The sequence below is a fragment of the Lontra canadensis genome, unplaced genomic scaffold, assembly GCF_010015895.1.
Source record: "Lontra canadensis isolate GAN:19392208 unplaced genomic scaffold, GSC_riverotter_1.0 scaffold189, whole genome shotgun sequence".
Classification (NCBI taxonomy): domain Eukaryota; kingdom Metazoa; phylum Chordata; class Mammalia; order Carnivora; family Mustelidae; genus Lontra; species Lontra canadensis.
In genome coordinates this window covers 641,469-664,394 of record NW_022631183.1, presented here as the reverse complement: position 1 = coordinate 664,394, position 22,926 = coordinate 641,469, and the positions used below count along the sequence as shown (strand labels likewise).

General features: G+C 40.1%; 1 protein-coding gene across 1 annotated transcript in view; it reads right to left on the bottom strand.

Annotated features, from left to right (window-relative positions):
- Positions 1–4,052: 4,052 nt before the first annotated feature.
- UBE2D2 (ubiquitin conjugating enzyme E2 D2) overlaps positions 4,053–22,926 on the bottom strand; it is a 61,086-nt gene continuing 42,212 nt past the window's right edge. Inside the window, exons 2-7 of the mRNA XM_032847461.1 lie at positions 20,872–20,935; positions 14,229–14,260; positions 14,073–14,150; positions 13,881–13,986; positions 8,904–8,997; positions 4,053–5,736 (exon numbers count right to left, since the gene is read on the bottom strand). Coding sequence (XP_032703352.1) covers positions 5,691–5,736; positions 8,904–8,997; positions 13,881–13,986; positions 14,073–14,150; positions 14,229–14,260; positions 20,872–20,935 — 420 coding nt within the window. The 3' untranslated portion in view covers positions 4,053–5,690. The remainder of the gene's footprint in view (positions 5,737–8,903; positions 8,998–13,880; positions 13,987–14,072; positions 14,151–14,228; positions 14,261–20,871; positions 20,936–22,926) is intronic.

The window sequence follows — 22,926 nt, the reverse complement described above, 5'->3', positions numbered from 1 at the left end:
AGCAATTCTGGAGATATTCGCATATTCAGATGGCCAAGACTGGAATTTCAGAGAATTCCCCAAGAAGAGGCAGCTGGCTTCCAGGCAGTGGCCCTGGAGGCTCACAGCTGTTGGAATCGAAGACTGGGGAGCCTGGAGCCCCAAAACACAAGAGAAATTAAAAAGCACAAGGGAAGACAAGAGCCCTATCACCAGCCCCCAGCTCTGTTCCTCCTGTCTCCAGGCCTCCATCCCTCAGGGTATGAAAAACTCTGTCCTAGTTGCCCAGATAAGTGGGCAGGCAAATGAGCCTGGACTGCTTGGCCGGACTGACAGGGACTGCCTGCCTCTGGGGAAAGGCAACAGTGGGCACCAGGCAGAGAGCTGCCAAAAAAAAATGAGATCTCCTTATTCATAGGAAGTGACTAACAAGCCTTGACCCCATGCAACCCATAGCCAGGTGGGCAAAGACCATGGGCTAAGACCCTACTAACCTGTCCACAACCCAGGGATATGGCTATTATACCAATGGGAAGGAAAGAGAGGAGCTGGTAGCCTGACACTTCTGACAGGCATTGGGCCCTGTTCCCTCACTGTGATTAAGGCTATGATGGAGCTTGACTGAGCTAGGCACTGGCCCATCCAGTTCTGCATAAACTGTGAACAAAGCCAAGCCCAAAGAGGCCTCCCCATCCCAACAAAAGCCCCTCTCAGGTTCTGCACAAGCAGATTTACTGACCACCCACCTCTCAGTTGTTACAGCCATGGGTCAGCACTGCCCTCTGCTGGCCACTCAGGCACTAGCATCCACTCAAATACCAGCTCCCTCCTTACCAAAGCAAATGCGTCTTAGTCACCTCCTCCATCTGTGGGCACAGAAATTTAAACCCATCCAACTGTCACCTAAAGTTAGAGGGTGGCAGGTGGGCAGGATAAACAGGGACAGTGTGTCAGAAAGGAATCCTGCCCACCTCCACAAAATCTACATCCTAAACTTCAAAAGAAGTGCCCTTTCTATCAACTAAGGGGTTGAACCCATCCTCATGGAAACAGCACCTGCCCCATAACCTGTTAGAATGCACCAGAACCTCTCCTCACCCCTTCTCCAATGTCCTCTTCTTGTTTCCTCCAAAAGAGGACCAGGGTGAGATGGCCTGGAGCCATACTTCCAGAAAAGCTCAATTTCTCTGGCAAATCTGAGAAAGCCTTGGTTCCCTGTGTCACAGGGGAACAGGTGACTGGAAATTCTGGATGCCCTCTTTAACCAGGCTAGGTCCTGGTAACTCTTAATGCAACACCCTGCCAGCAGCCACACCTTTCAAAGATGGCAGCAAAACTGACTGGGATACTGCCCAGAAGGACCGAACTAGTATTGCTCCTTATTTAGTTGGGGGAAGCGCCAGCCACCCCTGTAGTCAAGTAGATGACCTAGCTTTTGCCAACTACCTCAAGCATGGCATGTCTCTCTCACCCATGAGATGGTGTTGATTCTGAAGCTCAAATGTCAGATTGTATTTGGGAGCTGTTTCTAGAAACCTCCAAGTAAGGGAGCCCAAGGAGGAGCTTTGAAGCGTCTGAAGTTAACTTTACTTCTGATGTAAAACTTAAAAGCTGAGAAAGCACAATGCGGGCGGTGCGGGGGCGGTAGATAATTGATCCTACGGTCAGGAAAACTAAACCCTCCCTACTCACTCTCATTCACTAAAGGCCCTACAATTTAGATCTGGGGAATACCTTTTAAGAGTCAAGATTTTTAAGTATTTAGGAAGACGTTAAAATAGGATTAACAAGTTGCTCAAAGCAAGGAGAGAGGTGCCTGGTAGCTATTTCGCCTAATATCCTTAGAAATTGGAAGAGGAGCAGAGCATATTCTAATCAATGCTGGCGCTGCTCTTCTCCTGAACAGCAGTCACTGGCAGCTTACTCCAGGCACCCATGATCCCCAGCCCTGGAAATGGCCATTCTACCAGTAACAACTTATTCAGGAGGTTAAAAACAAATCCACTCAATTAAAAACTATTAAGCAGCTCTTTTGGTGCTAAGATATTCACACAGTTCTACATGTGTTAAGAGGGAGATTATACTCTGCCTCTGATCAGATGCAGCTCTCTACAAATAATTCAAAGATGAAAAGTGCCCACTTGTTACAAAAAATGTTTTAATTCTGACTCAACCAGCCCAGAAGCAGTCACTGAGAAAGGCCAAAGCTGGCTGGCGATCATGTTATACACTGAGCCACTGAGGCCCAAGGCTTTAAGAGTTTAGACAGTCTTTGAGCTTTCCCACTGGTAAAAATATGGCACAATGAATATTAAACATGACAGTGATCCCACAGCTAGTCCCAGGAACTGGCCCATCCTAGGAACTGGCCATCCCAGGAACTGGCCTGGAAACAGAGAAGCCTGAATACCAACTGTTTAGCAGCTGGAGCTTTTAAGGCTTCTAAGGCAGGTTTCTGTGGGGCAGAGAACTCAAAACCACTCTCATTTAAGTGCATGCACAACATAAGGTAAAATTAAATAGAAAAAAGGCTCCAGAAGCACCTCAAAGGAAATTTATTTCCTCTCCTTGGACATATATGAACATATAGTTGGGAAGCTTATTATCTTCAGGTATTTTCTATTAAAAATCTGCTTTCTCCTGTATAACTTCATGCCCATCAAAATAGCCCATCACTTGAAGTGTTTCACAAAGAGAATCAAAAGGAGATGGGTCCTTAACGCTAGTGAAAATTTTCTACAGGATAATACGGATGCTTATTCCTGAGTAGGAAGGAAGGAAAGATATGGTCATGATTCAAAAGACCCAGGAATTAAAGTTCTTCTATTAAAGCCATTAGATCTTAGGGAGTATCATACAGCAGACTGAGACAAAAGCCAGTTTCACCTTAATTACAGACACGGGACAGTTTATAGGCATTCCAACTGTAATATGGAAATAATTCATTTCTCTACCTAAGGCTCAAACTAACCTGTTGAGGCAAAGAGGAAGGACTCACAAAGTGGAAAACTGTAATAGACACTGGAAGTGGGAAAGGAATGCCTCTATTGCTAGGTCAGGGCAGAGGACACGGTCCCTTCACTCTGACCACTACCGTTATCCTCTCTACACACCTCCCTGCCATTCCCTAACCCAGGAACCCTCCTTCCAAGTCTATGTACTATCCAAAGTATAGAAACCAGCAGGACAATGCTACCTTTAACCACTGGCCAATAACAAAGCATGCAAGTATCTGAAATCATATAACTAAAAGGGACTGCTCGAGCTCTAATTTGTCCAAGCACTCCACATTAAGAATTAAGCAGCAAAACAAAAGGAATCCATACACTTGATATTCTAATACTGACGTACCTGATAACCAATGCCTCACCAAGATCATCAAGGTTACTGCAAATGAGCTTTCATATGTGATAAAGCCAGAGGCATTCCTGCAAAAAAAGCAATGTGATTCTAGATGAGAACCCCTCCAGGTTAACACACTTTTCTTCATGAGTGGAGAATGTGGCCTCCCTCACCAACTTTGTTCTGGCCAAAGCATATGCATGCGGACTGGACCAAATATGCTCTATATCCAGATAAGCAAAACCAAACTGCATTCAAGGGCCTAATGTTATTTATGACCATTCAAACCCTTTCATTTGGCACCTATACACTACTATGATGGCTTTTATTTAGCATTTAAAAATACTCGGGAGCACTCCTGTGTAAGTATCTACATTATGACCTAATCAATGCTAACATGCTAGCTGCTCTCTAAGATGACAAAGAGTGGGCTTTCAGGATCTGTGCAACTGACCTACGGTCACCAGTCTAGTTACTCGCAAGTCCAAAACTGATGAATTCCCACCTGCCCATGATACTGAGACTACAGGGTAATTTTAGGTTAGAGCTCAATTCTAACTCCTTTCCCCACACATGTGAATAGTCAAACCTTTTTTGCAAGGTTAAGAATGGTAGAAATGCTAGGACACAGCCAACAGCAAAGCAGCAGTTTAAGAGGTTTCAGGTTATAGCACACCTTAATTCCGAGATGGAGGGATAGTTACACTGAGAGATCAGACAAGTTAAACAAGTTTAAAACCAAAAGCAGTGGACATTTATTCCTCAATTTTTGTGCAGAAGTGTAAAGATGCATTTGAAAGAACCTGATGGCTAGAGAGCATCAGCCACGGCCTTCAGGCTGGCCTGGTTTACACAATTAGATTAGGAGAAGGAGGGAAAAAAAGGTAACTTGCCTAGTTCACATGAACGATGTTTCTGGCAAACACAGTTGTTTACAAGTTTCAAACTACAGTTTACTAGAGTCAAGGGAAGACTTCAAAAAGCCACATACAGTACAATTTATAATTGGATGAACATCCTGCAATGTCAGTGCAAAGTAATTATGTAGACTCTCCAATACAAGATTGTGCTCATGTTTCCCAGGTTTGGTCAGTGTTGCTCTTTTAACAATCACAATCACAGAAGCTTAACTTACCAAACAGCAATGCCTTTGTTTTATGTCCTATGTACCAAGGGAATGTTACAAGGTTTTTGTGAAATGCAGCTTAGTTTCATTAATAAAGCAGATTTATTAGTTTAACAGTCATGTTCCTGGAATACTGCACATGTAAGTTTCATGGAAATGCTTTTAAGCTTATGCCCTTATCTTGTTCAGTAAAATTACTTTCAAGATATCCTTTTGACTATGTAAACTGGAATTGTTTCATGATTTTGAAATGTAACCAGTATAAATGAAAACATTTTAGGGGTGTGTGTGGGGGGGAACCCACCACTAATCTCTGCTAGACAAAGTTCTTAAAATCAAAAAGCCTATTCACACAAAATTATATGTAATGACTGTAGTAATCAGTTTATTACACAGATTAATCATTCTTGAACGTACAAGCTCCAGAGGAGCAATTGGGTCTTTAAATATACACAAGTATTTCCATCAAATGAATTTTCACCCTTACATCCAGATAGACCTAAGCAGTTAAAAACATAAGAAAAATAAGAGCTATTAGCTATGTATTAACTGAGAAACCACATACAAACCAAAGAATGTGGAAGAGAGAAAGGGGCTGAAAGGACAAAGGTTGAAGGGTGGGGAGATGCAAAAGATGTGGGACCAAAGCCCATCACACTTTATGTACTAATAGCTCCAATCCATTTAAATGTTGACCAGTTAAACTTAGACCTTAAAGTACAGGATGTGGGTAGAGATTAATCTGGTTGGTCATAACTTTCACCTAAGACGTAGGTCCTTCCGAAAAACATGAATACAGAAACAGCTTCGTGTTCTTCGCCTTGCTTTTCATAACTGTTCTGAGTTTTCATAACTGTTCCATTTAAAAACAATCTCCTACAGGTCAGTGGAGCTTTTCTTCCCCATCCAAGCACACACCATACCCACCACCCCTCACCTTGCCGTTATCCAAATTTAAGTCAGTAAGGAAAACTTTTAGTCTCACACCTAGGTTACGCCTGGAGAACTGGCTTGTCACACACACACTTCTCTGCTAGGAGGCAATGTTGGTACAGAAGTACAGTATTTCTAGTTTGTTGTTCCAAGTATGTACAACACGCAGCACTGCTGTATCAGGTAAACATGTGCACAGGGGAAGATGAGGCGTGGGCTCATAGAAAGCAGTCAAATGGAAATCAAAAGGACTTTCTCTTTCAGAGTTCCCCTATCTTTATTTGTAGAGGTTATCCAATAATTTCTTTAATTACATCGCATACTTCTGAGTCCATTCCCGAGCTATTCTGTTGTACCTGTACACACAAAAAGAAGCTTGGCTTAACACAGGTGAGGAGTCAGTCAAAAAGCAACAGATTTCATTCATTATCCTATATGAAACTTGAGGGGAATAACCAGTACTATCAAGCAAAGCCTTATTTATATATTTGAGTGAGAGAAAGAGAGTGTGAGCGTGTGTGTGTGTTGGTGGGTGGAGGAAGCATAGGGAAAGGGACAAGTAAACTCCATGCTGAGGGCAGAGTCTGATGCGGGACTTGATCCCATGACCCTGAGATCATGACCTGAGCTGAAATCTAGAGTGGGATGCTTAACTGATTAAGCCACCCAGGTGCCCCTCTTTCTAAATTTCGAATAAGCATTTGTTCAGTGATGGAGGGAAAAGGCTTTAAAACTTTAAACCATGTCCCATAAATGCTACTAATAGAAGATTCTGATTAAATCTTAGCATTTGCTGGTATATCTTTATTCTATATTCGAATGACCTATTTCTAAGAAAGATCTTCAGTCACTGATTCATTTATTTTGAGTTCTTAAAACTACATAATTCTACATTATATGGTTCTTGACTAAATTGACATAATACTTTCCTCTGTATCAATAAAACCAGTTCTGGCAGAACTTAACAATTTTGTTGCTAAATGAATGGGTCTATTACTACAGAAGAATATTCTAGTAGTAAAATAAGAAGGACAAAACATTCTATAGTTCTTTAAAAAGGGATTCAAGAAAGTTCAATGAATATTACCACTATAATGACGTGGGAAATCCCTTTTGGAAGGCATTCATGCCCACCCAGATACTGGACAAAATGGTTCTCTAATCAAAAAAATTTGTGTGGGGGGCATCTGGCCAGCTCAGTTGGCAGAGCATGTGACTCTTAAACTCAGGGTTATGAGTTCAAGCCCCACACTTGGTGTAGAGATTACTTTAAAATTTTCTTAAGGGGTGTCTGGGTGGGTCAGTTGGTTAAGTGTCTGCCTTCAACTCAGGTCATGATCCCAGAGTCCCAGGATTGAGCCCTACATCATGCTTTCTGCTCAGTGGGGAGTCTGCTTCTCCCCCTGCCTCTCATCCCACTCCTGCGCACTCTCTCTCTTTCCCTAATAAATAAAATCTTAAAAAACAATTAAAAAATTTTTTTTTAAATTTTAAAAAAAGGGGAACCTGGGTGGCTCAGTCATTAAGCGTCTGCCTTCAGCTCAGGTCATGATCCCAGGGTCCTGGGATCGAGTCCTGCAGCAGGCTCCCTGCTTGGTGGGAAGTCTGCTTCACCCTCTCCCACTACCCCCCTGCTTGTATTCCCTCTCTTGCTGTCTCTGTCAAATAAATAAATAAAATCTTTAAAAAAAAAACACTTAAAATTTGTGAATGTATACACAAATAGGAAAAAGCATGATCTAATTTTATTCTGAATGCAGCCAGAAATACATAACTATAGATACTATTCAGAGCTAAACACATACAAAACTAAACTAAGAACCAATTGCTGTTACAATCCCCCATTCTTGGTGTAGCTCCATTTAAAATTGAAATATACTATCTAGGGGGGGCGCCTAGTGGGTTAAAGCCTCTACCTTCAGCTCCCTCTCTGCTCAGCCGGGAACCTGCTTCCTCTTCACTCTCTGCCTGTCTCTCTGCCTACTGTTGCTCTGTCAAATAAATAAATAAAATTAAAAAAAAAAAACAAAAAAAAACTATCTAGGGGTGCCTGGTTGGCTCAGTCAGAAGAGCATGTGGCTCTTGATCTCGAGGTTGTGAATTCAAGCCCTATGTTGGGTATAGCAATTACTTAAATAAAAACTTTAAAAAAGTAAAAATAATTAAAAAAATAAAAATATACTATCTATAAACCTCTCTAATCCAAGAGAATTCAATGAATTCTTAATCCCATATATATATATATATATACACACACACACACACACATACATATACACACACACACACACACACACACACACACACTTTTTTTTTTTTTTAAAGATTGTATTTATTTATTTAAGAGAGAGAGAGAGACACTGAGAGTAGGAACACAAGCAGGGGGAGTGGGAGAGGGAAAACGGCCTTCCTCTGAGCAGGGAGCCCGATGTGGGGCTTGATCCCAGGACCCTGGGATCATGACCTGAACTGAAGGCAGACGCTAAATGACTAAGCCACCCAGGCACCCCTTTAATCCTTTTTTATTTTAGCTTTAGAAAATTATCCACTCTCTCCCACCTATTTCCTTCGATAGTTTTTTTTCTTTTCTTTTTTTTTTTTTTTTAAGATTTTTAGAGAGAGATCACAAGTAGATAAGAAAGGCAAGCAGAGAGAGAGGGAGAAACAGGCTCCCTGCTGAGCAGAGCCTGATGTGGGGGCTTGATCCCAGGACCCCAAGATCATGGCCTGAGCTGAAGGCAGAGGCTTATTTAACCCACTGAGCCACCCAGGCACCCTCCTCCTACAGTCTTAAAGAATGATACACAAAACTGAAAAATTAGAACACTTTCAGTTACTATCTTTTTCAATATCCTGATCACTCCCTCAATAATTCATAGCACAATGCTAAAATATGTAAATTCTACATTGTTTTTTATTTTTATTTTTTAAGATTTTAATTTATTTGACAGAGACATAGTAAGAGAGGGAACACAAGCAGGGGGAGTGGGAGAGGGAGAAGAAGGCTTCCCGCTGAGCAGGGAGCCTGACGCGGGGCTCGATCCCAGGACTGGGATCATGACCTGAGCCAAAGGCAGATGCTTAATGACTGAGCCACCCAGGCACCCCATCTACATTGTTCTTAAAGGAAATCTGGGGCTTTCATGTCTTGTTGCATTCACTCCCTTTCTTTTTAGATTATGCCAAATGGCAGAAAATCAATTCCCATTAATTTACAAATACCTACCAAAGACAGATGGGCTCTTGATACAAAATGCTTTAATGTCAAAAGCCAAGCAGAAGAAATAGTGCTCTTAGAAAATACACTATAGAGTCTTTCTTGACAGTGGGAGTCATTTGAAACAAGTATAAATAAGATTGGCATCCTCAACTTACAATGCTATCTGATGCAAACACTCTTCTTTCTGTCCCCAGGTGAGTGTATCAGAACTTCATTTAAATATCTGACCCATACTCAGCCCTGAGTTAAGATCTGAGACAAACATGTGCATCCTACCACAGGTACTTTTCTGGCCATACTTACTTTTCTCTATCTGTTTTGTAGATCCGAGCAATCTCAGGCACTAAAGGGTCATCTGGATTGGGATCACACAACAGAGAACAGATGGACAAGAGTACTGTAATGGGAGAAAAAAAAAAAAAGATATAAATTAGTAGAGGATAAAAAGGCTGAAAAGAAACATGAAATGCCAACACATGAGAAAATTCTAAGAACCTACTGATATTGCAGTGCCTAGTAGATTTGTGAGCTCTACCTAACTTGGTAGCTAAAATAATCAAGAAAAATTCATGGAAGATTTCTCTTGAACCCCTAAGGATGATGGCCCAGGCTGATGAAGTGACTTGCACAATGTCCCTCGTTAGTGAGTAATTAGAGTGGTATTAGAGTTCAGGTCTTTCAAATTCTAGACCAACAATACTTTTCATAGGCCATAAAATTCAATTTTTAGAAACCCATGTTCAGAGATAAATGGTTCTCAAATTTCCAAAGACAACCACACTACTGAATACTCTTGGAATCGACAACCATGAAATCCAACAATCACTGTTTTCTCAATGACAGGTACTACATTCAGATGCAATAGATTTATTTCATTTTTAGTTGAAAACAATTTAGTCAAAGAACATAAAGATCAGTATTTGCCCCCAGATGGGGCTGGCCACACTTACTATGCAGGATACAACATACCAAGTTCTCAAATTCTTTTCAATTACACTTTAGAATCTCAATTAAGCCATTTCCTCAGTGACAACCTCGAACACGGCACACGGATCTCAACAGTACAATTGCCTCTGTTCAAAGTTGTTATAAACTTATGTATTCCTTATTGAATGCAAAGAGGAGGCGGCCAAGGCCACTAATTACATTAAATTCAGGGGCCTCTGACATACTGAAATAAATTATAATTCTTCTATTCTTTTTTTTTTTTTAAAGATTTTATTTATTTATTTGACAGACAGAGGTCACAAGTAGGCAGAGAGGCAGGCAGAGAGAGAGAGGAGGAAGCAGGCTCTCCACTGAGCAGACAGCCTGATGTGCGGCTCGATCCCAGGACCCTGAGACCATGACCTGAGCAGAAGGCAGAGGCTTAACCCACTGAGCCACCGAGGCGCCCCTAATTCTTCTATCCTAATACAACACAACTCAGCTGTCTTATTTCTCTCTAATATTCTGCAGCAGGAGGCAATGATTCTGAGACCACTTTACCCCCAAAACATCAAATGTACCAGGAAAAGAACTTTTTCATTTTCCTATCAAACATACTCTATAAGAGATCAAAGGCTTCTGAGAGTTGAAGAAAAAGTTCACATGCCCCTAATCATTCAATTTTTTAACAAAAAAGCTATTTCCTTGCCTTAAGAGTATATGGAAAATAAAAAAAACATGAGGAAAGATGTTTTCTGACTCTACATTCCTGCTGCCCACAATTCTGGCAGATGGCATGCCCAAAACATCTTCTCTTTCCATTGTTAGGTATAACACCTGATGCCCTCTTCAAGCACAGAACATTCTAACAGCAAATAAGGAAAGATTTCATGTATTTCCTGGAAATGACAACAGGAAGTTACAGATTTCTGAATGTTCATGAAATTATTGACTACAGAAAGAAGAAATTATCCAGCCCATCAAACTGGCAAGATTTCAACTGAATCTTCACCTAAAATTAGACATGGTACTAAATTAGTATTTGTTATAAATTCCCTTATTTACTATTCCAATTATTCCAAGAAGGCAACCTTAAAAAAACTGTTTAAAAGAGCTAATTTTTCTAACTTTCTTTCCAGGAATGAAAGGTTGAGTGGTGGTTATCTGATCTGTAAAAGGATTCTTACTCTACCACTTCGGAACCTTTAATTCATTTTAAAAAAGAAATGATTTTGTTTTATGAAGTACTATATCTTCTTTCCGTATAAAGAGAATTACTCCTATTTCTATAACCTGCACAGACTCTTCACTGAAGTGGCTAGATTTTTACCTACATATACATTTTTCATCATTTTTACTAGTGTCATAACCCACTGTAACTTCCAATTCTAAAAACATATAATCCAGTGGCTTTATGGCACACTTAATGGCTTCCTTTAAGTTTTCTGTGTATTTAGATCCCTAACATATACACTCAAAGTGGAAAGAATTTCAGGTCAAAGCTACTGCCCTCAAAAAAGGAATAATCATTATTACATATAGGATTCAGGCCTTTCACAGAAATGCTTGCCTGCACATTCAATTTACAAAGAGAAGCCATTAAAATACTAAACTTAGGTACACTGATATAATCAAATTCAACAAAATGGAACTGCAATTATTTTTAAAGATAGCTTTCCAGATAGAACATACATCAAATAAACTAAGAGCCCTTATGATTCAGTAACTGAAAAGTCAACACTAGACACACAAGGGGGAAGGAAAAAATGTTCAGCAACAATTTTAGCTACTAGACCCTCTTACTATACACACACACAATATTCCACCTCTCTTGGTCCCTTACTAGATTTCTATCTCAACACACACACACACACACACACACACACACACACACACACACACACAATATTCCGCCTCTCTTGGTCCCTTACTAGATTTCTATCTCACCACACACACACAATATTCCGCCTCTCTTGGTCCCTTACTAGATTTCTATCTTTACCGCTACTTGGTGAAGGAAAAACAACCAGGCCAGTAAATCATAAGAACACTTTCACTACTAGCCCTTGAATTATAAGGGGGACTACGTAAGAAAAGGACCCACTTATCCGGAAAATTATTTCAGCCTCAATTTTTTTTTGAAGTTTTTTTTCCCTAAGATTTTATTTGAGAGAGAGAATGAGAGAAAGAGAGCAAGAGAGAGGTAAGAATCAGAGGGAGAGGGGCGCCTGGGTGGCTCAGTGGGTTGGGGCCTCTGCCTTCCGCTCGGGTTGTGATCCCAGGGTCCTGGGATCGAACCCTGCATCGGGCTCTCTGCTCGGCAGGGAGCCTGCTTCCTTCTCTCTCTCTGCCTGCCTCTGCCTACTTGTGATCTCTGTCTATAAAATAAATAAATAAAATCTTAAAAAAAAAAAAAAAAAGAATCAGAGGGAGAGGCAGACTCCCTGCTGAGCAGGGAGCCCAGTGGGGGACTTGATCCCAGGTCTCCAAGATCATGATCTGAGTTGAAGGCAGTTGCTTAACCAGCTGGGCCACCTGGGTGCCCTAAAGATATTATTTTTGAACAATCTCTACACCCAATGTGGAATTCCAACTCACAACCTCAAGATTAAGAGTAGCATGCACTACTGGCTGAGACAGTCAGGGGCCCCTCAGCCACTACTTTTAAAAATGTGTTACTCTAGTTTTTTCTTTACATTTTTGGCTAGGATGCCATAAATTTTAATTTATTAACATTAATTTATTAATGCCTCTAGAATATTTTGTTTCCTTTTTTCTTTTTTAAATATTTTATTTATTTGACAGAGAGAGCACAAGTAGGGAAGCAGCAGGCAGAGGGAGAGGGAAAAGTAGGCTCTCTGCTGAGCAGGGAGACTTATATGGGGCTCGATCCCAGGACCCTGGGATCATGACCTGACCTGAAGGTAGCCACTTAACCAACTGAGCCACCCAAGCACCCCGACATTTTGTTTCCTTTAAAAAATTTGTCAGAGTATTTAAGTCTTACCACATTTATAACATCAAAGTTAACATGACAAATATCCAATACTTTTTACAACAGTGCCTTAACCTAGTTATTTCAGTGCTTACAAGAAACCAACTGTGCATTTTGTTTTTTTAGAACTTTAAAATAATGATGAATTAGTCAGAATCATCATCCCTAGTTTACAGATGAACAAAATGAGGAATAGAGAAGCTAATTTGTCTCAAGTCTCACCCAGTAAGAGGTAAAGATGAGATGTAATACAGGAAGTTGGATACAGAATTTTTTTTTTAAATATAGAATTTATGGGACGCCTGGGTGGCTCAGTTGGTTAAGCAGCTGCCTTCGGCTCAGGTCATGATTCCAGTGTCCTGGGATCGAGTCCCACATCAGGCTCCTTGCTCAGCAAGGGAACCTGCTCCTCCCTCTGCCTTTGCCTGCCTGTGCTCGCTCTCTCACTCTCTCACAAATAAATAAATAAATAAAATCTTTAAATATAGAATTTATTTATTTATTTGAGAGAGAGCGAGAGAGGGAGGGAGAAAACAGAGGGAGAGTGACAGGGAAAAGCAGACTCCCTGATGAGCAGAGAGCCTGATGTAGGGCTCGATTCCAGGACACTGAGATCATGACCCGAGCCGAAGGCAGCAGCCCAATTCACTGAGCCACAGAGGCGCCCCATGATAGAAACCTCAAGACAAGAGGTTTCTTACAGAGTCTGAATATGAATTTACCTATACCTTGTCCTTCAAGAACCTTCTGTATCTTTACCACAAGCATTCCTCTGTAAGGTCTGTTATTTCCTCTTCTGGAATAGTATCTACCCTTACCATTTACGGATCTCAAGGTTGGAAGAGGCTTTAATATCTTCTACTTTAACTTTGCTCTACAAGAAATTCATACCAAGTAGCCATTTTCCAACCGATGCCCGAATGGCATAATGGACAGAGCTGTCAAGACACCAGAGAATACCTATGTCTGAAAATCCAACTCCCTCCAGTGGTCTCAAGGTCTATCAAAAATAACAGGGGCCGCTACCTCCTCTTAAAAGGAACATGAATAATCATTTCAAAAAATAAGTAATCTTTAAAAGACAAAAAACAGGGGCGTCTCGGAGGCTCAGTCGGTTGAGCGTCCAACTGCTGATTTAGGCTTAGGTCATGATCTCAGGGTTTTAAGATCAAGCCCTGTGTCGGACTCCATGCTCATCGCAGAATCTGGTTGAGATTCTCCCTCTCTCTGCCTCTCTCCTTCTGCCCCTCCCCCTGATTGCGCACACTCTAATAAATAAATCTTTCAAAATAAGTAAGTAAAAAATAAAAGACATAAACACTGTGCTTTATCTTAATATCAGATACCCATTCCATTACCTTTTGAAATAGTTAGTGCTGGAGACCACTGTGACCGGAGAATATCCAGACAAATGCTGCCATTACTGTTAATATTTGGATGATAAATTCTTGTTGTAAATGCAACCTACAGAAAAAAGGAAAACTTTTTGTAAACTGGTTTAATAATATCACAGAAAGCACATAAAAAAACAAGTGCCATACCATAATTACCTTAGGTGGCTTGAAGGGGTAATCTGTTGGGAAATGAATTGTCAAGAAAAATACTCCACCCTGATAGGGACTGTCATTCTGTTGATAACAAGAAAAGTGGGATTAAAATGAGTGTATCATATAAACATTTATTCTGAAATCAATCTGAATACTTACTGGCCCCATTATTGTAGCTTGCCAATGGAACACTGAAAAAAAAAACAAAAAACCACCATGAAGCAGTATCTCCAATGTACCTACACCATAATGACTTATCATTTCCTATCTAACCCCACTTCGTTAATAAGCAATATGGTAAGTCCTGGGCAAGATGAGGAATCTAAGTCAAGACTGAGTCTGAAGAGAGAAAAGAAAATGACTAGTATGGTCTAGAACACTGATAAGGTACTCAGTTGGGCTAAAACATCTTGAAAATTCGTATCAGGGAGACAAAATTCTTGACAAGGCCCAAGGTTTCACTTTTCAACAGGCATTTCTTACCTCCAAGGGTAAAAAAGAACCAAAAGATTTAACTCTTTAACTTGTTATGTCATTTCCCCAACACATTAATATATAATATACTCCTTTTTTTTTTTTAAAGATTTATTTATTTGACAGAGAGAGATCACAAATAGGCAGAGAGGCAGGCAGAGGGAGAAGAGGAAGCAGGCTCCCTGCTGAGCAGAGAGCCCAATGCGGGGCTCAATCCCAGCACCCTGGGATCATGACCCGAGCCAAAGGCAGAGGCTTTAACCCACTGAGCCACCGACGCGCCCGTATAATATACTCCTTTTATAATACTGGTATGGCGCAGGACTGTAAAGCCAAAGTAAGTAACACTCAAATTAGTAAAGATTTTTTTTTTATAGCAAGAAAAAACCTCTGAGAGCATTCATGGCTAGAATTACTAGTCCCTTACTAACATATGAAAGATCAATAATTATATCTTTTTATTTTTTAAAAAAGGTTTTATTTATTTGACACAGAGAGAGATCACAAGTAGGCAGAGAAAGAGGGGGAAGCAGGTTCCCTGCTGAGCAGAGAGCCCGATGTGGGGCTTGATCCCAGGACCCTGAGATCATGACCTGAGCTGAAGACAGAGCTTTAACCCACTGAGCCACCCAGGCGCCCCAATTATATCTCTTTTTATTTATTTTTATTTATTTATTTGACAGACAGAGATCGCAAGTAGGCAGAGAGGCAGGCAGAGTGAGAGGAGGAAGCAGGCTCCCCGCTGAGCAGAGAGCCGGATGCGGGGCTCAATCCCAGGGTCCTGGGACCATGACCCGAGCCCCGAAGGCAGAGGCTTTAACCCACTAAGCCACCCAGGTGCCCCTATATCTCTTTTTTAAAATGATCTAGAATCTACACCAACAAAGCAGAGTAAGACAAACTAAATTAAAAACACATCAAGATGGAATTTAATTAACAAAAGCATCTGAAGACATACCATTAAAATCTTAGTTGAGTATTCTGCTACACAGGTCAAATACAAGAATTACCTACTGGAATCACTGACTTAGGTCTCCCTGTGGAGCTCTCCTACACTCCTAGATCTCCTTGTGGAAGTATAAGAAAGGAAAGAAGGTAGTGGGAGAATATCTAATCCTGACTCAAATTCTAATGGTTTGGTAAATAGTTCAATAATCACTACAGGGACACCTGGGTGGTTCAGTCAGTTAAGTGTCTGCCTTCCGCCTGGGTCATGATCCCAGGGTCCTGGGATGGAGTACCACATCTGGCTCCTTGCTCAGCATGGAGTCTGCTTCTCCCCCTGCCTGCTGTTTCCCCTGCTTGTGCTCTCTCTCTCTCTCTCTGACAAAGAAATAACTCTTTAAAAAAAAAAAAGAAAGAAAAGAAAAAGAATCACTACAGATTATGGGGTGCCTGAGTAGCTCAGTTGGTTAAGCGTCTGCCTTCAGTTCAGGTCATGATCTCAGGGTCCTGGGATCAAGCCCCAGCTGTGCTCTCTGCTCAGTGGGAAGTCTGCTTCTCCCTCTCCCTCCGCTGCTCTCCCTGCTCACAATCTCCCTGTTCGTGATTTCCTGCTTGTGCTCTCTTGCTTGTGCTCTCTCAAATAAATACAACCTTTTAAATTAAAAAAAAATTACTACAGATTAAAAAAAAATCACTTCAGGTTCCAAGTAGAAAGAACTCTCCAGAAATAGTTAACTGGGCAAAATATGTGGCCATAAGCATAAAATATTGTTTTATTTTATATGAACATCTATATTTCAAACACCTTTCATTTAAAGATCAATCTTGAATTACAAAATTTTGATAGTTCCCAAACCAGCAAAAACAAACAAAAACTCCCACTACCACCCTGGTTTGACAATGAAAACTGAATTACAGGAACTAAAAGCTACAATTTATTTTATGAGAGTTTAAATGTGAACCTCACAGCTCAATAATTACTCTTTAGGATACTCAAAGATGAAACTTTAAGGCTAAAAGAGAACAAGAATATCTGTCATAGTTTGAGACATAATCTCAAGAGAACTACATCTGAATTCAGTACAGATCTCCAGAGAGTCAGATTCACCAAGATTTCAAAACAAAAGAAAACGAAACAGATTGTATGACCAATAAATCTTTGGCTTACTATTCCCTCCTATACATCCCCCTGCTTACCAGATCTTCAAAGAAAAATGGGAAAAAATGTAATGGTACATTAAAATCTGGATATTTAAAAATAAAGCATTGTATTATTAATAAGTTCATTATTAAATATATATTATCTTCTTTATTTATTTTTAAAGTAATCTCTATGTCCAACATGGGGCTCAAACTCACAATCCTAAGGATCAACAGTTGCATACTTTTCCATGTAAGCCAGCCAGGTGCCCCTATATTATTTTAAATATAAGGGGTACTGGGGTGACTCAGTTAGTTAAACCACTACCTTCAGTTCAGGTCATGATCCTGGTGTCCTGGGATTGAGTCCCATACCAGGCTCCCCGCTCAGCAGGGAGTCTGCTTCTCCCTCTGACCCTCTCCCCTCTTATGCTCTCTTTCTCTTAAGTAAATAAATAAAATCTTTAAAAAATATATATATAAAATAAGGACTACCTTCTTACACTAAATATCAATAATGTGGTGCTGAAGGATTTGAGAGCTAGAAGGGTCAAAAGGAGCTCAGAAAGTTTCATTGTGACCAACAGTTTCTCTTTTCTGAAGATTAAATTCTGCCCTTATTAATATTTAGCTACCCAATTACACTCTGCTTTATCCTTATATAATTTATCAGGAAGACTTGATAAAGACTTTTTGACAGTCATTTATCTCAACTGTTCTCAAATACTCCCTAAAGTTTTCAGTATTGTATCAGCAAAGACTCCTAGATGACCAACTGTAAGGAAGTTATTCTGCCCCTAAGGAGGAGATTTTCCTTATTCTCTTAGAAGGTAGGTATTATTGACAGTTTAGTAGTAGGTGAGTTAAGACAGCAGAATAGGAAGGCTAAGAGTTAAAGGAGAACTATTATTTTTTAAACAGCTGTAAAGAGATAATCCATAAACCATATAATTCACCCACTGAAAGTGCATAATTCAGTGGTGTTCAGTACATTCACAGAGTTGGGAAACCATCACCAAATTTTAGAAATTTTCATCACCCCCAAAGGAAACCCCATATCTGTATGCAGTTACTCCACATTCCCCCAAATCTCTAGTTCTATGCAACCATTATCTATTTTCTGTCTCTACGAATTTATTCTGGAAATTTCATATAAATGGAACCATACAATATGTGGCTTTTTATATCTGGCTTCTCTCACTGGGCATGTTTTCAAAGCTCATCAATGTTGTATATATTTGTACTCCCCTTTTTTACTGACATATAATATTCCGCTGTATGGATATACATTCTATTTATCCCTTCATCAGCTGGTGGGCATTTGGATTATTTCCACATTTTGGCTATTACAGCTGCTGCTTCTATGAACATTAATGCACAAATTTTTGCATGGGCATGTTTTTATTTTTCTTGGATAAACAGTTACCAGTGAACTCATTGGGTAATATGATAACTCTATGTTTAACTTTTTGAGAAACTCTAAGTTTAACTTTTTGAGAAACCTCTAAATTAGTTGTACCATTTTACATTACTATCAGCAATGTATGAAGGTTCCAATTTCTCCACAACCTCATCAACACTTATTATCTGACTTATTGATTTTAGCCATCGTGGAAGGAATAAAGTGCTATTCCATCACAGATGTGATTTGCATTTCCCTGATGACTAATGATACCGAGCATCTTTTCCATGTGCTTGTTGGCCAACTGCACATCCTCTTTAGCAGATCCTTTGCTTATTAAAAAAGCAATGGGTTATTTATATTGTTGAGTTACAAAGAGTTTTTAAAAATATATCTTAAATAAATTTCCTTATCAGAAATATGACTTGCACAAATTTTCTTTCATCCTGTTGTCTCTTCGCTTTCTTGATTATATCATTTGCAGCACCTAAATTAGACTTCATTAAAATGTAAAGTTTACCTATTTTTTCTTTTAACTGCTTCTGCTTTGGGGGAGTTCTTTGTAACTCTCAAGGATAGCAACTCTTCTATCTGAGAAAGGAATGTGATAATACCTACTATGTGAAGTAAAGGCAAATTATTCAGGACACTGCAGAGAACTTCAAAAATAAATTCTATGCCCCAGACTTCAAATACTTTTAAGTGAAAGATCAGCCACTCTCAACTTCGAGGAATTTACTGGAAATAAAACCACTTTTTCAACTGAAAGACCACAATGACACAGGTGGACTGTATGATACCATACACAACAAAACTAAAATCAGAAAACGTGAGGATGAGGGGCACCTGGGTGGCTCAATCCATTAAGCATCTGCCTTCAGCTCAGGTCATGATCTCAGGGTCCAGAGACGGAGCCCTGCATTGGGCTCTCTGCCCAGTGGGGAGTCAGTTTCTCCCTCTTCTTTGGCCCCTCCTGCTCAGGTGTTAGTGTTCTCTCTCTCTTTCTCTCAAATGAATAAAATCTTTACTTTTAAAATTTTGTTTAAAGATTTTACTTATTTACTTGACAGAGACACAGAGAGAGACAAAGAACATATGCAGGGGAAGCAGGAGAGGGAGAAGCAGGCTCCCTGCTGTGTAGGGAGCGGGATGTGGGGCTTGATCCCAGCATCTCGGGATCAGGACCAGAGCTGAAGTCAGATGCTTAACTGACCGAGCCACCCAGGTGTCCCAAATAAAATCTTTTTTTTTTTTTTTTAAGAGTTTGTTTATTCATTTGACGAGGGAGAGAGATCACAAGCAGGCAGAGAAGGGGGAAGCAGGCTCCCTGCCAAGCAGGGAGCCCGATGCAGGGCTTGATCCCAGCACCCTGAGATCATGACCTGAGCTGAAGGCAGAGGCTTAACCTACTGAGCCACTCAGGAGCCCCCCCAAATAAAATCTTAAAAAAAAAGGGAAAGAAAAGAAAAGAGAAAGCTTGAGAATGAGCCCACTTTGGAAACCACCATGTGCCTCTCTCACTAGATTCTTCTCTAAAATACTTTATAATTTCTACTCCATTCAACTAAAAGAGCTATTGTGAGGCTTAAATGAGATAATGCACGTTTAACTACTTGGCCTATCTTGTTTGGTATCAAACACTATAGTTACTCATACTGGACAAATATGAATAATGAAAATGGGATTTTTCATACCTGTACTTAGCTTTATAATTTATCAATCTGTTTTACATTTAAGCAATCTCTGTAAAAGGTCCTTGTTTTAATTTTTTTTAATTTTATTTAAATTCAATTTGGTTAACATATAGTGTGTTTATTACAGTTTCAGGGGTAGAATTTAGTGATCCATCAGTTGCATATAACACCCAGGGATCATTACATCAAGTGCCTTCCTTAATGCCCATCACCCAGTTAGCCCATTTTCCCCCACCCACCAAACTCCCCTCCAGCAATCCTCAGTTTCTTTCCTATAGTTAAGAGTCTCTTATGGTTTCCCTCCCTGTTTTTAATCTTACCTTTCCTCCCTTTCCCCTTGCTTTGATTCTTAAGTTTAGCAAAACAAAAGCAACATTCTTAAGCAAAAACAGGAAAAATGTAAAACACAAGCTAATATAACCTCTTATTTATTGTCTTACTGTATATACTTCTCTGACAAAACTGTTTCCAAGTATGTTCTTTTTTCCTATTTGCTAAATATTACTTTTTTTGTGAATTAGTTTTGTGTCATAAAGCACAGTCTCGTTCAAGTATACTCCTTTTAAAAGAGGCTAGAAGATGGTATAAGGGGAAAAAACTGTTGAGACAAAGTGAAACAAAAGGAAAATTATTATCCAACATGTGTGATAAGGCCTAATAAATTATTTTATATTGGATTAAACAGAGAAACTAGACATTAGAAATAAACAAACTACCTGTCTTCACAAGCGTGAACCAGTGGAAGGACAACCACCACACACACACACACACACACCAATATCCCTTATCATCCTAAGTATTATTTTACTTAAAGAACAATAGCTTGTTGTAAGTAAAACCTCAAATATTTGACCTCAGGAAAATACCCAGAAGACTTGAAGGATATGTAGGAAGAAGTTGGAACAACTACACAGACAATATCTGGCAGAAAAGTTTCAAAAGGTTCAAAATTAATACTACAGAAGAAGATAGGATACACACAGAACTGCCCCTTTCGTGGATAAGTAAGGGTAAACACTGCCTCTTCCTAGAGTATAATTGTTTTTTCACACAAAATGTAATCTTAAGAGATATTCATCAGTCCCAGAGTTCCCCAGAGGCAGAATGGTTATGCAGTTTTACTCCACCATTCCTTTTAAATACTTACTATCATCTCCAACAGGACCTGCTGAACACTGTGCTGGGGGGTCCCGTGCCAGGTCATTCAATTCCTCAAGAAAATAGAAAGAAAAGAAATATATTCAACATAAGTGTAACTTTAACCAATTAATATAATTTTCACTCATACCAATATTGTCTATCCCACTACTAAAGTTTTTAAAGGAATACTCCTCCAAAGTCAGAGAGGGATGGCTTTGTGAATCTTTAAGTTAAAGTATTTTGGATTCTTCTTCTTCTGCCCTCCTCCTTTTTTAAACAGAGGGAGGGGGTAGGGAGAGAGAGAAACTTAAGCAGGCTCCACACTCAGCACAGAGCCTGATGCTAAAATTGACTAAGCCACCCAGGTGCCCCAGTATTTTGGGTTCTTGAATGCAAATATATGTTTAAAAACTGGATTATTTTTGCTTAGTTCAGAGTTTAAAAAGTAACTATAAGGAAAATGAACATGTATTATATACTAAATAGCTATAAAAATGGTTTTAGGGGCGCCTGGGTGGCTCAGTGGGTTAAGCCTCTGCCTTCAGCTCAGGTCATGATCTCAGGGCCCTGGGATGGAGCCCCGCATCAGGCTCTCTGCTCAGCAGGGAGCCTGCTCCCCCTCCCCCATGCCTGCCTCTCTGCCTACTTGTAATCTCTGTCAAACAAATGAATAAAATCTTTTAAAAAATGTTTTAAAGAAATGGTTTTAAAGTAAAAACTTTACTAGTTTTCAAAAAATAAGTTGAATTTCAAGGCCAATTTTTGAACCAGAGAACTATTAGGTTACCCTTGGGAAAAGTTCTTGAAGTCATCAATATTTCAAATAATATGAGACCACCTGACAAGATGTTATGTTTTCAGCTGATATGAATTGCCAGGGTTCCAAAGGTAGCTGAAAAAACTTAAAAAGGGATGTACTGAAAAGGCTGGATATATTAAAAAGGCTGAAGTAATAAAGCCTATCATAAAATTTTGTAATCAGAGACAGATCTACCCGTACTAATCAGATGCCGGCTTCTTAGCTATTTTAACATTAGGAGCCCACAAACTTACTGGATGGGAATCCTGAAAAAACCACAAGGCAGGAAATCATATTCTATTCCTTTCCCTCTTGGCATGGTATTGGAGATTAAAAACAAGGGCTAGTTAGATTATGATTTTTTTAAAAGATCTTATTTATTTGACAGAGAGAGAAAGCACAAGCAAGAAGGAAGGGTAGAGAAAAAGCAGACTCCCAACCAAGCAGGAGCTTGATGCAGAACTCAGTCCCAGGCCCCTGGGATGGTGACCTGAGCCGAAGGCAGATGCTTAACCAACTGAGCCACTCAAGCACCCTAGATTATGTTTTTAATTTAAAAAAAAAAAAAAAAAAAAAAAAGGTTTTTTAAAGTAATTTCTACATTCAACATGGGGCTCAAACTCATGACTCCGAGATCAAGAGATGGATGCTCAACCAACTGAGCCAGCCAGGTACCCCGGTATTATATTTTTAAATGACAAAAGTAAAAACAGTAAAATCTAGTATTTGTTTTTTAAGATTTTATCTATTCATCTGCCAGAGAGAGAGAGAGAGAGAGCACGCGAGCACGGGCAGACAGAGTAGTAGGCAGAGGCAGAGGGAGAAGCAGGCTCTCCGCCGAGCAAGGAGCCCGATGTGGGGACTCGATCCCAGGACGCTGGGATCACGACCCGAGCCGAAGGCAGCCGCTCAACCGACTGAGCCACCCAGGCGTCCCAAAATCTAGTATTTTAAATGTACAATAAAAAGTATCCAGAGCCCACAGGACACCTGGGAGGCTCAGTCTGTTAAACATCTGGCTCTTGATTTCAACTCAGGTCATGATCTTGGGGTTGTGAGACTGAGCCCTGAACTCCATCTGGGTGTGGAGCTTGCTTAAGATTTTCTTTCTTCCTCTGCCCCTTACCATGCCCCTCTCCCTTTAAAACAACAACAACAGGGACGCCTGGGTGGCTCAGTTGGTTGAGCGGCTGCCTTCGGCTCAGGTCATGATCCCAGCGTCCTGGGATCGAGTCCCCCATCGGGCTCCTTGCTCGGCAGGGA